Here is a 19,612-nt window from a genome sequence, read left to right as displayed (position 1 = left end):
ATTTTTGAACAAATATATACATAAAATTACCAAAGTTTTTTCGAAAAGTTAGAAATAAAAATAAAAAAGTTTCCACGTTTGATTTTTACAAAATCGAAATAAAATTCAATATGGCTACCTTCAAACGCTTATAACACAAGAACGACGCAACTAATTTTAATGGTTATGGTCTTAAAATGTAGCTAAAAATATACCAATGATTTTTGGTTTTTTGTGAAAAAAAAATTTTTTGAATCCAACATGGATGCCATGGCCATACAAATGTTTTTTTTTTTTTTGTGAAAAATTTTTTGGAGACTTCAAAATTTGTCGTTTCGCTTCCGGAGCGTACTAGGCTTTATTTTGGAAAACACGATACCAAATTCACAAATTACAACTCAATTACAGTTCGCGCCTTTTATTATATGTTTATTTCTTCACCAGCCCCAGCTATAGCTGTAATTTTTTTTTCTTTTTTTTTCTGTTTTCTTTTGACTATTTTCTTACACTGACAAGCGTTGGAATTTCTCCATAGGATTATTCCTTAAACTGTGTAAACTCTTGGTAAACTTGGTAAAATGGTAAAGAACTGTCAAATCCATTTTCAAGGCATCCTCTAAACACTTTTAGTAAGTCTTTACCCAACTTACAATTATAAAGCAGCTACGGTAAGAAATCAACAGTAAACGCTAATATAATTCTTGTAAGAATATTCTGTGGAGTCTATTATAGTGTCCTTATAGGTGGATGAAATACATCATATAAACACTATATAAAGATTCTCTGGAGTTCTGTATAGTGTCAAACTATAGCCCTTTTCCTTTGGGAGGTGGCAAAGTACTACTCTAGTAGTTTACTATACTCTGTCCAACAAAAATTGTCAGTACAGGTAAGATAGCATGTTTGCATCGCACTCGCTGCATCATGTTTACCGCATAAAGGCTTGGCCACACCGGAGGGTATGCGGTGGAGGTACGGGTAGCGGTAACGATATTTATATGAAAAAAATTCCACATCTCAACGTTGATATGTCAGTTTGGAATTTTTTTCATACAAGTACCGTTACCTCTACCCGTACCGCTACCGCATACCCTCCGGTGTGGCCAAGCCTTTAAAGTAACAACCACAAAAACAAAAAAGAATTTTCTTTTTTAATTCGTTTTGATTTTTTGATTTTAAATCATGAATTTTATCTTTTAATCTGAAATTATAATACAACATTCCATTCCTTTTCGTATATCTATTAATAATAATTTTAAAAGTATATCATTTTTTTACCACACCCAGAGGAATCAAACTTCGTACCTACTTGGTGGCAGTCCACTACTCTACCCACTCGGCCATCCTACATGGTATGAAAAGACAAGGTATGATCATTAGAGCCACCGGGGGGTGGGGGGGGGGGGGGGGTGAAGAGGTAAAATAGTGGAAAAATCTCAGATTTCATGATCTATTTGCGTTTTGAGATTCAAAAAAATGAAAAAAAAATTAATCTGAGAATCAGAAATCTGAATCTGGATTTTAATCAAGATTCACGCATACAAACACACGCACTTTCACACATACTCCTCTGTTTGACATTTGTCTGAACATTTGTTGTTGTTTTATTTTTTTTATACGCACAGATTTCGTACACAATTACAAAACTAGATTTCATATTCTATTTGCAGTGGAAAATCTGAGATTTTTACACAAAAATCTCGAATAGCAGAAATGTCAAAAAAAAATGTCTGACCCTTATTATTCATTGTCAAAACCAAAAAGTGTCCGAGCTAGTTTATTCAATATCAAAACCAAAAATCAAATACTAAACTTGGTAATTTGTGTAAGGCTTCTATAAATTCATTAACCAGGCTTATCTTTCTTCGGTTAAGTTTATTTAACAGTATTTAAACTACTTATTGTTAAAAAAGCTTCTATAAGCAACTAAATTCTGAAGCAAGCTCAACACAAGCTGTATAAAAAGTAGGACCTGCGAAACTTCAATTTACAGAAGCTGTTGTGTTAGTTGGGAAGTTTTAATTAATCGATCCATCCGTTTAGGCTGTATATAGCTTGTCGAATCGAACAAAATGGACCTTATGCAAGTAAAATTGTTACTTGGGTAGCTTCGTATACAGATAGACAGACGGACTTCCGGGACCCACTTTTTTGGCATTCTCATCGTAATGTTATGGAAAAATGTTATCTCATTTTTTTTTGTCCGAATGCATAACTTGTTATGCCGATTTTTCACGAGTCGATTTTTGCTGTGTGGCGAAGCTTTTCGACTCATGTGAACGTAAGGCACAGGTGACTTAAGTGACAATTCTCATAGAAAAACCCAAGTAACAATTTTACTTGCATAAGGTACATTTTGTTCGATTCGACAAGCTATCCCAAATAACATTTTGTGGTTAGAAAGCGGAAAATAAACCGGATATTTACTCTGGTTATTTAACGGATAAGTTACTAAACTCGTTAAATAAACGTATTTAAGACGTTCCAGAAACGTCTCCACAACCGAAAATGGTCAGTTATTTTTTAACTTCGTCTAAATCGGGTTTTTAAAAAACCCACTTTTTTCTACAAATACTGGGTTTTTAAAAACCTAATTTTCACGGTTATTAAATAACTGTTTATTTTTAGTCAAAGAAAAACTTGAAATAAACCATTTACGGCTATTTTATAACCGTTTACAAACCGTTATTATACAGTTTAAAAAAAACCTGTACTGAGTTGTTTGACGGTTTTTTTTATAACCGTTTTACTACGGTTATTATAAAACCTGTAATTAACGTTATTACAGGTTTTTTTGAAACCTGTAATATAACAAGTTCTTTTAAAACCTGTATTAAACGTTAATTTACGGTTTTTTTTATAACCTCTTACCTATAGGTTTTTATAAAACCTCTAATAAACGTTATTTGACGGTTTTTTTATAACCGTTTTCTTCCCGTTTTTTTTAAAACCTGTAATAAACGTTGTACAGGTTTTTATAAAACCTATAACAAACGTTATTTGACGGTTTTTTTTATAACCGCTTACCTATAGGTTTCTATAAAACCTGTAATAAACGTTATTTAACGGTTTTTTTTATAACCGTTTTCTTCCAGTTTTTTTAAAACCTGTAATAAACGTTGTACAGGTTTTTATAAAACCTATAACAAACGTTATTTGACGGTTTTTTTTATAACCGCTTACCTATAGGTTTCTATAAAACCTGTAAATAACTTCGTACAGGTTCTTATAAAACCTGTAATAAACGTTACTTCACAGCTTTTTTATAACCGGTTATTTACAGATTTTAAAAAACCTATAAAATGTTTGCTTACCAACATGCTGCAAACCATAAGATTCTTCCCAGCTGAAAATTTAATATTTGAAATAAGAACGCTGAAATTTAAGTTTAGTGAAACATTATTTAATGAAGTAAAACTAAAACTAAAACTTAAAGTAAAAGTAAAACTAAAACTAAAAATAAAAAATAGCTTAACTTAATTATGTTGTGGATTGCCCGTCAGAGGCAGAGGAGCTGGTGTTGGAACTGTAATGAGAAAAATGTTAACTTAAATGTTGATTATAATTTTATTTTTTAACTTACGTGGACGGTTTTCCCATTCGAAATGGGGCTTGCTTCAAAAAGCCTTTAAAAAATGAAGCACCCTCAGCTTCACTATAAGTGGGGTACCTTGATCGGACCGCTTCCAATATAGTTTTATACAGGAATTTGTATTGGCTGAAACTTTTTTTGGCATTAGTCCCCAGCCAAGAATGTTCTGCCAGTAGTGGATCCGTAAAAATGCACTTGCAAATAGTGCGGATCGTTTTCATTCCGTTGGCCCCCCCATAGGAGCTCAACTTACGGACCTGAAAGAAAACAAAAATATGTTTTAAGATGTCGTTTTTTAAACTTTTTCGTAATATAAAATGCATTTATTTTCAAATATTTTTGGCCGCATTTATTATGATTTGAAATTATAAAAGAAAATGTCAATATGTATTACGGTTTATGAAAAAAATTAAAAAGAATTTCATTTTCGAAGAACTTTTTTTAATAAAAGTTTTGAAAAAAAATGTATCTTATTTTTTTTCAAAGTTCAACATCTAAACATAAAATTATTTTTTATTTATTTAATAACCCTTACTGTTGAAAGTTAAATAGCAAAAATTTAAAGTTCTTATTTACCAAAGTCTTTTAGAAAATTAATTATTTGGATGCAAAAATTCAGTTTTTATCAAAAAAAAAAACCAATTGAAATTGAAGTTATTTTTAATTGTTTTTTCAAAAGTGTGATATATATTACCTTTTCTGCTTCGGAATTCAACTGATAATATTTATTAGAAAAAGTTTGGAAAAAAGTCATTTTTAATTTTTTTAATAAATTTTTTTTTTAATTCTGAGTTTGAGGACCATTTTTTCAAAAACTCTTAATTAAATTTAGTGAATTTAAATTTAAGATAAGCTTCTGGCTTTGTAAAAATGTATTTTAAAATATTGTAGGTGTTGCCGTTGTTTTATAAATATTTTTTTTGTGTTTGAAGTCGGATTGTGAGAAAATTGCATATTTCGTATATTTTGGTACTTACCAATTTTTTTTTGAATGCTGCATTTTGATGGAGTTTTTCCTCGATTTCCTCAATTTGTTGGACAGAGGTAAGTGGGAAAATTTCATCCAGTTGCAGTTCCTCATCCACTTCCTCTGCATTCTCTTTTGCAATTTTGGACGCCAACAAATTGACCGAAACTTCGGACTTCGCCATGAATGCCTCCAGCATTCCTTGCATGGCCTGCACCTTCACCTCAGTGGAACGCTGTCTTTCCAAAATTTCGTCTATTTTGGACGACAGTTCCTTGAATTGGGTACTGGTGCTGGGGCCTATAAACAATTAAAAATAAGAGTTATAGTAATATACAAAAAAAAGTAATACGGTTAGTGAAAGAACTAATATGCTATCTCAGCTGTTACTAAGAGGGACTGGGGTTTATCCTATTCAAATAACATTGGATAAACCCCAGTCTAAGATAAGCTGGAGTTTAAAAACGACTTTGAAAATTGTACTAGTGCTAAAATACATTTTTTACCTTCAAACGTGTATAAGTCGGAAATGACATTAGTGATGGTAACATCTTCATTTGGGGGGGTGAACGAGGAAACGTCTTGAAAATGAGAAGTAAGTATGACAAAATTAGTAACTTTGTTCCCATGTTTATACATTTTAAACTTACCAGAATTAGGAATCAAAGTTGACATCAATTTGTTCATATCTGTCATGTATTCCGAAGAATTGGTGTCGATGGTCACTTCTTCCGTATTTTCTTCAGAAGAAGACAAATACTCGGCATCCTTTTCCTTCTGAACTGCTTCCTCCCAGGAACCTTAAAAGGAAATACATGTTTTGTCGTAAATATAAGTGGCATGAAAGGGATACAAGAAAATATTTGTTCAAAAGGTGAAGCGGCTTAAGACCGGCCGAACAGCTCAGATTTTGACGATTTTTTTTCAAACGTAGGCAATTAAAAATGCTTTAAAGTCTATAGATTAAAAATTGCCGATGTTACCGTATTGTTTTTTAAAATTACAATTAAATTTTTTTTGAACACAACCATTTTTTTTCTTAAATTTCATAAAACAAATGATAGCAAAAGATTCTCTAGGTTATTTAAGGAAAAAAAATATAAGGGAGTAAGGGACAATCTTCCATCGTTTAAGAGATAAATGCAATTTTCTCATAATCTGACTTTAAACACAAAAAAAATATTTTGAAAACAACGGCAACACCTACAATATTTTAAAATACATTTTTAAAAAGCCAGAAGCTCATTCTTATCTCCTAAATTTAAATCCACTAAATTTAATCAAGAGTTTTTGAAAAAAATTTCAATTTCAATGGGTTTTTTTTATAAAAACTGAATTTTTGCTTTGAAATAATTAATTTTCTCAAAGACTTTGGTAAATAAGAACTTTAAATTTTTGCTATTTAACTTTCAACAATAAGGGCTATTGACTGAAGAAAAAATGACTTTATATTTAGATGTTGAACTTTAAAAAACAAATAAGTAAAATTTTTTTTCAAAACTTCTATTAAAAAAAGTTCTTCGAAAATGAAATACTTTTTAATTTTTTTCATAAACCGTAATACATATTGACATTTTCTTTTATAATTTCAAATCGTAATAAATGTGGTCAGAAAAATTTGAAAATAAATGCATTTTATATTACGAAAAAGTTTAAAAAACGACATCTTAAAATTTCTTCAATAATTTTTTTTTTTCAAAAATCTGAGTTCAGATACCATTCTTTCAAAAGCTCTTAATTCAATTAACTTAATTTTAATTTTACAAATATGACTAAGTTTCTAGCTTTTTAAAAATGTATATTTAAATGTTGTAGGTGGCGCCTTTTCGTTCACGCGCGCTCTCGTGAACGAAGCGAAAAAGGGTTGCTGTGAGTTTTGTTATTGCACCCGCTCGCAAAAACACCTGCTGGTCGAAAATTTTTTTTTAAGGCGCCATTGTTCTTCGCGAAAAAAAGGTCGCTGTTTTATTGTTTTATCGCTGTACACTTATTGATCTTGTATCGAACACACAAGAACAACAAGTCGACCGTCGGTCGCGGGTGGCGCTTTGTTCAAGCGCGCTGTCTTGGACGACGTAAAAAAAAGGTCGCGGTTTTATTGTTTTATTGTTGTACAGTACACTTATTGATTTTGTCAACGAAGTGAAGTGAAAAAAGGTCGATGTTTTATTGTTTTATTGCTCTTGTATCGATCACACAAGATCAACATGTCGATTGTAGTCGTGGGCGCCGCGCCGTGACGCCTTTTCGTTCACGCACGCTGTCGTGAACGAAGAGAAAAAGGGTTGCTGTGAGTTTTGCTATTGCACCCGCTCGCAAAAACACCTGCTAGTCGTGTTTTAAGGCGCCATTGTTCTTCGCGAAATTTGCGATATTGTTTTGCAAATTGGCTGATGCTGAATTGCACTCGATGACAATGTAATGTGTTTATATAAGAAAGACCGGTCTAAAAAACTTTAATTTCTGTAATAAATCTCATTGTGTAGAATATTATGAAGCGTTATTCAAATATAAAAATATTGAAAGGCCATAACCGCGATTACTTTAAGTATATGAAAGGGGACCTAAAGTGTATCAAAATTAACGTAACTAAGCTGTCAAAAATAGGCCCCCAGGATAAACTGCTTTAAGTTTAGATACGAATAAAATTTTACTTGGAGAAAAGTGGTCTAAGTGAACTTAATAAAAATAAAATAAAAAAGATGTAGTTAAACTTGTATCTTACCGATGTCATCAAATATTAATTTGCATGCTATGCTTTGCCAATCATCCGATGCTGTGATGCAATTTTTCCGACCGCAAATGGAATCTTTCTTGGACTTTGGCCATAATAGCTTCGTTCCATCGATGACCCAATTTTTGGGAACTGCCGTCACGAACTTCCCTTCATCTTCGAGCGTCTCCACAACACAATACATTTTGATTAACAATGTACTAATGGAAAAAAAACAGATTCAGTGTTTGGTAAAGTTATTTTGAAAAATTTAGAGGAAATATTTTCTATGTTATAAAAATTAGGCAAATTTTCTTCTTCATTTGATTTATAAACGCTTAAAAATTTAGAATAGAACGGTTTTTCGTAAAAATTTTGTTTTTGTTTTAAGCTTGAACCATAGATAACTGGGATGCCATGTCGATATGTTGCAAACTCCATTCTAACAATTTCTTCTGAGTTTGTTAAGAAGTAACTATCTGCAAGTGACGACTTCAAAACAAAATGTTGAAGCTGAATTGCTCTATAGATTCCAACACAGTGTTTAATTTTGCATATTTTATTCCTATCTTTCATATAAAGCATAGGAGTTTTGTTTTCATCTACATCAATTAGATCTACATTCTCAAAATCTTCGATAATCCTATTTGCAATTTGTTCCAGGGGTCTGTTTCCAGATCTTATTCGACGTTTTAAATATTGTAAACGATTTTCATATTTGAAAGCACTTATATTATCTAAAGGTCCATGGTATTTAACATCATCTACGACATGATATAAATTGTGAACGTTATAACTTATGTTTTCAGCTCCATAGATACTAGAAAAGTTATATATGAATGATTTGAACAGACTCTGTGCGACATCAACAAAAACTTGTTTATTTTTACTCAAACATATTGAAACAGCACAGTGTAGTTCCATAAAATTGGCATATACTTCTTCATGAGTTTCATTTTGCAAAACAACCGGACCTAAGTACAACAAAAACATACGAAATTCAGTGGCCTTCCAAAAGCTTATCACATCAAGTCCACGAGGTGTTCTATTGAAGTCGCATGGAACATATTTTCGTAGTGATACTAAGGTCTTAGAGATTCTCTCAATGTTTTTTGCCGAGAATTTTGTTTTAAGGGTTCTATTCTTAATCCATGTAACCAACAATTTTTTCATGACACCTAAGCACAACAAGTGCATGTAATCTAGAGGAAAATTCATAATAATATCTATTGGAAGTTTTTCTAATGGAGATGGTTGCGTATGATGATCTTCGTGTATCCCAGCCCGGAAAGAATCATTCGTGCGAAGTGATTTTGATAGGTTTGGAAAACACATTTGGTGAGATTTGTAATTATAATCCCCTTCTACATTACATCTTTCACAAGCAAAATAACCATTATGCCCTTTGATTCCTTTTAAATAAGAACGAGCGGGGGCGTCACAGATGAAATTCCTGATTTTAAAACTTATTTTTTTGGAACCAATGTTCAAATCATCAATGTTAACAGCCTCCTCAAGAAATAATCGCAGAAATTCATTAACACTTGAAGGTTTTGCCATTCCGTAGTAAACACCTATTACTAGCGGCGGCACACGAAAACCATCTGGTGAACACAAAATAGGCCAAAATTGGCCCTTTGAACTTTTGCTAACAGGAATCCCATCAATATTAAAGTCCAAGAATATTACTGTTTGACATGTCTGAACACTTTCAAAAACCTTAGTAAGAGCGCGAACCAAACCGAAATGCCAGTATCTACCAGGTGGAACTTCGATAAAAATTTTCTCAAGGGAAACGCGAGTTTGTAATAATGTTCGAGGGTCTAATGGCAAATAAGGATGAGAATTATGCAAAATGTTAAGCAAATCACGCAAGCAAATATTCGATATGTTATGCTGAATAGCCCATAATACTAAGTTTTTTTTTAAATTTTCTGGAATAGCTTCAAAATTAGTTGAGACAGCGACACAATTGTTTCCAGAATTTTCACTGTCACTTTCATGTTCAGAAATAATATTCGATAGGTGTTGCAACTCTTCAAATTTCGTGTTAGAAAAACCTTGTTCACAATTAGCACTTATTTCATTTTCCGAAAGGTGTTGCTGCACTTCAAATAACCTCTTGCTAAGAAAAACTTGTTCAAGATTTTTAATTCTTTCTTTTTCACGCATTTCTAATATTATTTTTTTAACTTTTCTTTTAAAAGTAGTTCTACTACAAATTTTATTTTTAATGATAGAATACATTTTTATTATAGTGATTTTATCAACAGTCAAGCTTGGAATAATAACGCGGAATGAGAAAGACAAATGAAAAGACGCGCTAAGTTATCTGTATGCCTACTCTCAAGTTATTTTTCAAACTCAGAAGTTATTTTCCAAACTCAGAAGATATTTTTCAAACTCAGAAGTTATTTTCTAAACTCAGAAGATATTTTTCAAACTCAGAAGTTATTTTCTAAACTCAGAAGATATTTTTCAAACTCAGAAGTTATTTTCTAAACTCAGAAGATATTTTTCAAACTCAGAAGTTATTTTCCAAACTCAAAAGATATTTTTCAAACTCAGAAGTTATTTTCCAAACTCAGAAGATATTTTTCAAACTCAGAAGTTATTTTTTATACTCTGAAGTTATTTATTAAACAATATTTAATATTTAACCCTTCGCTCCCGGAAAAAAATACAAATATCTTGAAAAAAAGTTTTGATATTTTCTAACAACACACTAAAATGAAAAAAATAATGATTGTACTAGTAATAACATTGTATAAGGAATGTTTTGAGCTGAGAGTACAAAAGGAAAAGTCCATTTTGTAGTAAAAAAAACTAACAAAGTAATTAATAGGTGGTATCATGCTGAAACCACTAGGAAGCAAAGGGTTAAAATAAATTATAAACAAATAACAATATTTAAAATAAATTATAAACAAATAACTTACCTCTTAATAATTTTTCACAGACAGATATTTTTTTTTATTTAATTTATATTTTTTCACAAAAACTTTCTCGCACAATAACTTGCTACCACCAGCCACAAAAGAATACTGAGAGATCTGAGAAAAATGAGAGACAAAAATATGATGGGCGACGCGCGACGCTCGAGTATGGTGAATGTGTATGTGTGGAGAGTTGTTGGTTAGTTGAAATTGGGTTGGAACTTAGTTGAAAAATTGCCAGGGTTGTTAAAAGGTAAATAACGAGTTGATTAAAAACTTATACGTACTTATAGTAGTTATTTAAAATCTTACTTTAAGCTTAGGATTTATAATGGATTAATTTTAAACCAATAAACAACTTTCATTGTAAAAAGTCAGTAATTTAAAATCTCGTTTCAAACTTAAGGTCAAATTTGGTTAATTTCTAGTCTATAAATAGCTTTTTGCGTAAAAAAGGAGTTATTTAAATACTTACTTGAAACTTGTAATGAAAATTTGGTTATTTTTTAGCCCATAAAAGACAAAAATAAAGAAGTTAATTAGAAACTCACCTTGAACTTAAGATTTATAATGGGTTAATTTTAAACCAATAAACAACTTTAATGGTAAAAAGTCAGTAATTTAAAATCTCGTTTCAAACTTAAGGTCAAATTTGGTTAATTTCTAGTCTATAAATAGCTTTTTGTGTAAAAAAGGAGTTATTTAAATACTTACTTGAAACTTGTAATGAAAATTTGGTTATTTTTTAGCCCATAAAAGACAAAAATAAAGAAGTTAATTAGAAACTCACCTTAAACTTAGGTTCTATAATGGGTTAATTTTAAACCAATAAACAACTTCCATCTTAAAGTGAGTAATTTAAAAACTCGTTTCAAACTATAGATAAAATTTGGTTAATTTATAACCTATAAATAACTTTTTGGGTAAAAAAAGAGTTATTAAAATACTTACTTAAAACTTTGGGATCAGATTTGGTTAAATTCTAACTTAAAAAAAAACTTTTTGTGCGAAAAAAAAAGTTATTAAAATACTTACTTCAAACTTGGAGCCAAAATTTGGTTATTTTTTAACCCTTAAAACACAAAACTAGAAGTTATTTAAAAACTTATTTATGACTTTGTGTCAAAAACAAGTTATTTAAATACTTTTCCGAAACTTTTGAAGAAATTTGGTTATTTTAAAACCAACTTCAAACTGAGGTTATAATTTAACCAAAAAAATTGGGTTGAAAAAATAACAAGAATGTAACCTGGGTTTAATAAAAGTAAATAAATAGCCAAAATATTTCCTTAGTTTAAAAATGGAATTTTTTAAACTAATTTATGACTAAAAAGTTTATTTTACGTATAATTTTAACCCAAAACAAACCTTCGAAAATACTGGGTTTTTTTTCTAACCTAAAATTAACCACAGACTTTTAACAACCCGTTTATAGCCGCTTTTTGACCGCGGTTATTTGCAGTTATTTTATAACTTTGGTTATTTTGTAACCGAGGTTTGAAATTGTTACTTGGGATAGTTTGTATACGTTTAGTTTATAGCTTACTTACGCAATTCATCCATTTTGGAAAGAAAGGAGGGTTCCTTAAGGCTATCTAGAAGTGTTAAGAAGAAGCCTTGTAAATATCAGTTACGGCCATATTATTCATTAGTTTAAAAAATACATCTAGATGTAAAATTGTCAAATGTCAAAAATAAATCCAAATCCAAAATAGTTAACCCGATTTTAACTATGAAAATAGTTAAAAAATAGTTAAAAATGACTAATTTTTTCTCTGTGTGATAGTGAATATCATAGATTTGGATTTATTTTTGACATTTCAATTTCTTTACATCCAGATGTATTTTTAAACTAGTGAATAATATGGCAGTTAAAGAAGAATTTTATAAGACCTGTTTGAACCGTTCTAAAGAAGCCTTGTATATTCAAGTGACAGAAGGCTTTCATAAGACCTGTTCCAAGAGGTTCTTGTTAGTATGCAATTTTTTTCACCAGTAAGTATGGAAAGTTTTTATCCTGCAGATATGCAATGTTTGTAACGCTTTAGAAAAAAAACATTGCATTTTTTGTGAGGTTTCAATTAGCTCCCTTTTTTCTACTCATGTTTAATATTTGAGTATGGTTTACTGGTAAGGTGCTGGCTTGGTATGTAGAGGTACGTGGGATCGATTCCTGGCCGGGCCATATGATGAAAATAAAAAAAATGTGTTCTTTTTCAATTAAAATAATATTCTCATCATTTCAGAACAACAGAAAAAGCAGTGGAATTTCCAAAAAAGGAAAAGAAACAATAGGTGTGTTTTTTTGTTTATCTATATAGATTTTGTGCAAAAAAACGACATCGAGATTTTTGAAATCAAAACAATTTACGTGTTAAAAACAACAAAAACTTTATCTGTATAGATTTTTGAAAAATCCAGATAATTATCCAGATTTTACTTTCTCTCGATAAAAACAGTAGTGCCAAGGTAGTTTAATTGTTGTGTTCATACAGAAATATCTGAAAATATTAACAACAAAAAAAAAGCGGAGAAAACGAGGTTTGAAAAAAACTCTCATAGAAAAAATTAATCAAAAATGTGTTTGACATGGTTGCATTGAAATGTTAATATCTCGAGATATACGCAATGCACTTTTCAGATAAAAGTCTTAAATGGATCCTGATAATAGGTGTGTTTTTTTGTTTATCTATATAGATTTTGTGCAAAATAACGACATCGGGACTTTTGAAATCCATGCAAACATTTGGCGCCACTGTACATATACTTTGGCAGCTGTCTGTCAAAAATGTTGCTTTTGTTTTTTTTTTATTTCAACTCCGAAGTGGGAAGGCCATTACATCCATGTTGGATGCAAACAAAAATTTTCATATGGCCATGGCATCCATGTTGGATTCAAAAAAATTGATTTTTCACAAAAAACCAAAAATTATCTGTATATTCTTAGCTACATTTTAAGACCATGACCATTAACATTAGTTGCGTCGTTCTTGTGTTATAAGCGTTTGAAGGTAGCCATATTGATTTTTTTTTCGATTTTTAAAAAATCAAATGTGAAAACTTTTTTATTTTTATTTCTAATTTTTCGAAAAAACTTTGGTAATTTTATATACATATCTGTTCAACAATCTTATCAGGATCCATTTAAGACTTTTATCTGAAAAGTGCATTGCGTATATCTCGAGATATTAACATTTCAATGCAACCATGTCAAACACATTTTTGATTATTTTTTTCTATGAGAGTTTTTTTCAAACCTCGTTTTCTTCGCTTTTTTTTTTTTTGTTAATATTTTCAGATATTTCTGTATGAACACAACAATTAAACTACCTTGGCACTACTGTTTTTATCGAGAGAAAGTAAAATCTGGATAATTATCGGGATTTTTCAAAAATCTATACAGATAAAGTTTTTGTTGTTTTTAACACGTAAATTGTTTTGATTTCAAAAATCTCGATGTCGTTTTTTTTGCACAAAATCTATATAGATAAACAAAAAAACACACCTAATATAGGAAAAAATTAAAATAAATAAAATAATAGGTGTGTTTTTTTGTTTATCTATATAGATTTTGTGCAAAAAAACGACATCGGGATTTTTGAAATCCGTTCAAATATTTGGCACCACTGTACACTTTTGTATATTCTTAGCTACATTTTAAGACCATGACCATCAACATTAGTTGCGTCGTTCTTGTGTTATAAGCGTTTGAAGATAGCCATATTGAATTTTTTTCGTTTTTTTTTTTAATCAAACGTGGAAACTTTTTTATTTTTATTTCTAATTTTTCGAAAAAAACTTTGGTAATTTTATATACATATCTGTTCAACAATCTTATCAGGATCCATTTAAGACTTTTATCTGAAAAGTGCATTGCGTATATCTCGAGATATTAACATTTCAATGCAACCATGTCAAACAAATTTTTGATTATTTTTTTCTATGAGAGCTTTTTTCAAACCTCATTTTCTCCACTTTTTTTTTTGTTAATATTAGGTGTGTTTTTTTGTTTATCTATATAGATTTTGTGCAAAAAAACTACATCGAGATTTTTGAAATCAAAACAATTTACGTGTTAAAAACAACAAAAACTTTATCTGTATAGATTTTTGAAAAATCCAGATAATTATCCAGATTTTACTTTCTCTCGATAAAAACTGTAGTGCCAAGGTAGTTTAATTGTTGTGTTCATACAGAAATATCTGAAAATATTAACAAAAAAAAAAAGCGGAGAAAACGAGGTTTGAAAAAAACTCTCATAGAAAAAAATAATCAAAAATTTGTTTGACATGGTTGCATTGAAATGTTAATATCTCGAGATATACGCAATGCACTTTTCAGATAAAAGTCGTAAATGGATCCTGATAAGATTGTTGAACAGATATGTATATAAAATTACCAAAGTTTTTTTCGAAAAATTAGAAATAAAAATAAAAAAGTTTTCACATTTGATTTTTAAAAAATCGAAAAAAAATTCAATATGGCTACCTTCAAACGCTTATAACACAAGAACGACGCAACTAATGTTAATGGTCAGGTCTTAAAATGTAGCTAAGAATATACAGATAATTTTTGGTTTTTTGTGAAAAATAAATTTTTTGAATCCAACATGGATGCCATGGCCATATGAAAATTTTTGTTTGCATCCAACATGGATGTAATGGCCTTCCCACTTCGGAGTTAAAATAAAAAAAAAAAAAAAAAAACAAAAGCAACATTTTTGACAGACAGCTGCCAAAGTATATGTACAGTGGTGCCAAATGTTTGCATGGATTTCAAAAATCCCGATGTCGTTTTTTTGCACAAAATCTATATAGATAAACAAAAAAACACACCTATTTTCAGATATTTCTGTATGAACACAACTGTAAAAGTAAAATCTGGATAATTATCTGGATTTTTCAAAAATCTATACAGATAAAGTTTTTGTTGTTTTTAACACGTAAATTGTTTTGATTTCAAAAATCTCGATGTAGTTTTTTTGCACAAAATCTATAAAGATAAACAAAAAAACACACCTATGTAGAAAATGCAAAACAGAAAAAATCAAAAGAAAACAAAAGAAATAAAATTCAATTAATTCTTTTTTTTATGCATAAATACAACATTTTCCACAACACCTACAACAACTTCTATAAGGCCTTATTATAACATCCTACGCAAGTAATCCGGTTTGTGCATTAGATAAACCCTCTGCAGGAAGACCTCCGTAAGGCCATTTTAAGCTGTTTGTCACAAGCTATTAGCTTTTGTGCGTTTTTCGTCGGTTATTAAAGAAATAAGAATTTCGATAGCTCACATTGGTCGCCAAAAATTGTCATATTTTGACAATTTGGCGACCAATGTCAGTTCGGAAGATATTACCTTTTTTTGTGTAGTGCTTCAAAAGTACCCTAGCGAAGCACATCTGGAAGTGCTTCTGATGTATATTTACCAGTACTTTTTTAACTACAGAAAAACCACTGAAAAAACAACTTTGAAAGTAATTATATGGAGTACTATTTCACCGGTTTATATCCGTACTACTAAAATCCATATTTTAATTTCATCTGAAAATAAAAAAAATCTTCAAAACAAACAAAACAATTCTTTTAAACCATTATATTTATTGGAAAAACAGAAAAAAAATTTTTTTTTTGTTGAAAACAAAATACATAAATAAAAAAAAGATCCCTGGGCATGGTATAAAAAGACAAGGTATGATCATTAGAGCCGCCATCTTACAAAATGGGGTAATAAGGTTTTGACGTTTAATTTGGCAAAGTCAAAAGCAACAACAATTCTCAAGACAAATTTGTTTACAACAACAATTTCAATGGGCAGCTGTCAAAACCTTAAGTAGCCATTTTTAAGTTTTGACAATTCTCGATACAGAGTTTTTTCTAATGATCATACTCATACCTTCTCTTTTTATACCATGATCCCTGGGCGCGCGTCTGTGGCCTGGCCAGTTGAGAAAAGTGAAAAAGAAAAAAACACTGCACTATTGGTTGTTTTTGTGTCTTTTTTTTTTATTAATGCACAAGGCTGAAGCTGTGAAGTGGTGTCAACCTTTTCCGAGTAAACAGCAAAATTAACAACGCATTTTGATGGTGGAAATCAATTTTTGTGGCGTGCCGAAGAATTTGTCTTTTAAATTGGGCTTTTAAGCCAAACGTCAGTGTCGAAGAAAAAAAAAAAACAGAAAAAAAAACTTGACATTTCAATTCTGAGGATAAGGCTAGGCGCACACATGCGATTTTTAGTCGTTGCTACTAAAAAATCGCAGTCGCAACAAAAAGTTACCGTGCACACACTTGCGACTAAAAAATCACGCGATTATTATTATTTATTGCAAGAAAAACATTATGTTTAATCGAAAAATAGTTGACCTATTTTGGATTAAAAAAATGCATCATCAAAAGAGCCAGGAGTTATTTACTGTTCAAATCTAATGGTCAAATGACCGCAAAGAAAACAATTCTAAATCCGTTCGTAATGGAAAATTTCATACAAATGGTATCTACGATCAAGTTTTGTGATAAGGTAAATTCATGAAACGGTTTAAGAAGTGATAAATTTTTTAAAATAACCGCATAGCATCCACCTTATTTTAAAAGTTTTAATTCTTTCGATAAAAAATACTTCGATTTTTTGTACTAGGTATCTCTGTATTACTTTTCATGAAATTTTAAAATATAATTATACCGAGAGAAATTCAAAGATGTACCTACCCAATACATGTTAAATTTTTACTTGATTTTTGATTGATGGATTTTTAAGAAGTTCTTCCAGGCGAAATAGATTATCTCCAACGTGTATTTTTGTATCATATTTTAGACCTCACGAGTACCAATATTTCACCAAAGCATTGAATACTCATTCTTTAGTACTGGGTAAATTTCTGAAATTTTTATGAATTTTATGGAATTGTCCTTTTATAATTCTATTGCTTATAACAAAAAAACCACTATACAACACTTTCTGGTTATATCCATTACTGTTCTTATAACAAATGTTCCAAGGGTCAAACGAGCGCGCAAGTGCATTATATTCTGTATGATATATCCTTATGTGCAACAAAAAAAATTGCGAAAAATAGAACCGGATCCATTTTTTTAAACTTTGCGATTTTAAAATAGCAAGCCTGTGCGCTCTCATTTAAAACAATGTGTTTCATTTCTTGCGTCTAAAAAATCGAGTGGTGGAAAATCGCATGTGTGCGCATGATTTGGCCTCTTTGCGACTGCTACTTTTTAGTCGTTTTCGGTTTAGTCGCAAGTGTGTGCACAACTATACTGGTCCATTTGTTCCATTTTAATTTGCGACAATCGCGTCGCCAAAAAAATGGGACAATTTTCAATTTTTAAATCGCGGCTATTTTTTAGAAGCATGTGTGTTCACCGGCATTGAAATCCGTGTGATCCATTTTTGCGACTAAATAATCGTGCGACTGAAATCGCATGTGTGCGCCTAGCCTAAGAGTGGCGTATGTTTTCCTCAGTATGCGTTTGTTTTCCTCAGAATTGATTTGATTTGATTGGTTGGTTTTTTCTTGTTCTTCTTTAATAAACAGTTATGATAGAAAGGAAAAAGACAAAGACAAATTGCTTAAAAGCCCAATTGTTTAGAGAAAATAATTTTCACAAATAACACTGGGAAGATTACTTATTTTTTTTTTTAATTGTTTTATTTTTCACTTTTATTCTCCAAATGGAGCACAGAAACATTTTTTTTTTTGCTAAACTAATATGATGCTGTGGCTATCAAGGTTTAACTGGTTTCACTAATATAACAGGCCGCCTCCACAGGAGAAAATTTTTGTCATGTTGACGTGTCTTAACAGTCAGCAGACTTTTTAAATTAAGTTTATCCATGTATAATATTTATTTATATTTTATAACTTAGTCATTGTATAAGGTTAGGCCCCTTCTGTGCCAACAAAATTTTATAACAACCAATGTATCTTAGAAATAAGTTAATTTTAAGTCAATTGTAAATAACAAGTTCAATAAACTAAATTGAGTTGACGTGTCTTAACAAGAAATGTCTTGTGGAGGCTTGTCATTTCTTGTTATGATTCAATGTTAGACAACCGTGTCTTCGATTTTGTCTGAACACGATTGTCTAACATCGAATTTGACAGATGTGTTTTTTTTTTCTTTTGGAACTGCAGTTTTTTTCATTATTTTTTGTCCTCTCATGAAGAAGGTTGTCTCCGTAGTAGCGGACGACAAAATATATTTGTTTGTTTTGCGAATTTTTGCATGTTTTATGTTGAAATGAATTAGATTTCATGAAATGATATATACTTTTTGAATTTATTTATTTATTTTGAATTTATTTAACAAGTATTATAATTGATTTTATAAAAAAAAGCTTGTTTATTTGGGAAACCTACACTATCTCCAAAAAAAAAATCTCAATCGGATAAATCTCCAGAAAATTTTTGACCCAATGGAAAAAATCTCCATGGGGAAGTGAATCCAATGGACAAAATCTCCAATAAATAATTTTTTCTCCCATTTTCTCCAAATCCCCAAAAATCTCCAATTAGCAAAAACAAAAACGTAATATAATGATAAAAAAACACTGGAAGTCAAAGTAAAATCAGAACTAAACACGACAATTTTACATTACATTACATATTAAACTAGTCTGAAGATAAATCTCCGGACTAGAAACACTGCAGCTTCGGAATCTAGGTCCATTTTGCTGATACAACACAAGACATTAATACAACACAGAAAGACAAAGAGAGAAAGAACGAGAGAAGAACATACAACACTGAACTACGTGGCACAGAGGAGGAGACATAGTTGAAAATTGTCTCATGTTATCGCACAGGTGGCTTCAGTTAAGCTGGCGATTTAGAAAAAACTTCTGAGCCGACCGCTGGGTTTGAACCCACGATGTCTGGCTCTGAAGTCATCCATCTATTCCTCTGTGCCATGGCCACCTGCACGACAATTTTAAAATCATAAAGGTTCCTCTTTTAAAACGCGACAGAAAAAATAAATTATGTAAACAACAGTGACTTGAACCTTCGTTGTTTGACCTACCATTCGTGTGCCTTAACAATGATTCTAATATACTGGAAGGATACAGCAAGTTGAACTAAGCATAATCTTTTGAGGCAAGTTATCACATCTTACATGTGAGTTAAAATAGGTATTCCCAAAATAAAGATGCGCAAGTTGTGTATCAAGCAATCAAATCGCGCGCGCGATTTGATTGCTTGATACACAACTTGCGCATCTGAAATTTTGGGATTTTCGCTGGGAGATTTTTTTTTTTGGAGATTTTTTCCTGGAGATTTTGTCTATACCCAGGTCTGTCTTGGGGATTTTGGATTCGGGGATTTTCTCTTTGGGATTATGGGTTTTGGTCATTCATCACCAACCCTGTTTATTTCTTAGAAGAAAAAATAAAAACAAACCAAGCCA

At 30.7% G+C, this 19,612-nt stretch overlaps 1 protein-coding gene across 5 annotated transcripts; it reads right to left on the bottom strand.

The window, feature by feature from the left end:
• Window positions 1–2,359: 2,359 nt before the first annotated feature.
• Window positions 2,360–11,108, bottom strand: LOC129911062 (uncharacterized). Of its 5 annotated transcripts, none has more exons than XM_055988717.1 (6): window positions 10,191–11,099; window positions 7,264–7,472; window positions 5,045–5,338; window positions 4,549–4,838; window positions 3,563–3,828; window positions 2,360–3,505 (listed from the first exon to the last, which is right to left on the bottom strand). In XM_055988717.1, the coding sequence occupies exons 2-6, from the start codon at window positions 7,454–7,456 to the stop codon at window positions 3,460–3,462; spliced, it is 1,089 nt and encodes a 362-aa protein (XP_055844692.1). In that variant the 5' UTR covers window positions 7,457–7,472; window positions 10,191–11,099; the 3' UTR covers window positions 2,360–3,459. The 5 variants fall into 5 exon arrangements, 3 of the variants coding, with proteins under 3 accessions (XP_055844692.1, XP_055844694.1, XP_055844693.1); XM_055988719.1 differs by lacking the exon at window positions 10,191–11,099 and having other exon boundaries at window positions 5,045–5,119; window positions 5,189–5,338; window positions 7,264–7,571; XM_055988718.1 differs by lacking the exons at window positions 2,360–3,505; window positions 10,191–11,099 and having other exon boundaries at window positions 3,538–3,828; window positions 7,264–7,571.
• Between the last annotated feature and the right edge of the window lie 8,504 nt (window positions 11,109–19,612).

The sequence above is a fragment of the Episyrphus balteatus genome, chromosome 2 (assembly GCF_945859705.1).
Source record: "Episyrphus balteatus chromosome 2, idEpiBalt1.1, whole genome shotgun sequence".
NCBI lineage: Eukaryota > Metazoa > Arthropoda > Insecta > Diptera > Syrphidae > Episyrphus > Episyrphus balteatus.
This window is presented reverse-complemented; position numbering and strand designations above follow the sequence as displayed.

Bases quoted from the DNA above. Each gene is read 5' to 3' on its own strand.
- LOC129911062 (XM_055988717.1), bottom strand. From the start codon at position 7,456: ATGTATTGTGTTGTGGAGACGCTCGAAGATGAAGGGAAGTTCGTGACG. The intron at 4,839-5,044 runs GTAAAAAATGTA...AATTGTTTATAG, and splicing joins CGACTTATACACGTTTGAAG to GCCCCAGCACCAGTACCCAA. The intron at 3,829-4,548 runs GTAAGTACCAAA...GTTTTCTTTCAG, and splicing joins CAGCATTCAAAAAAAAATTG to GTCCGTAAGTTGAGCTCCTA.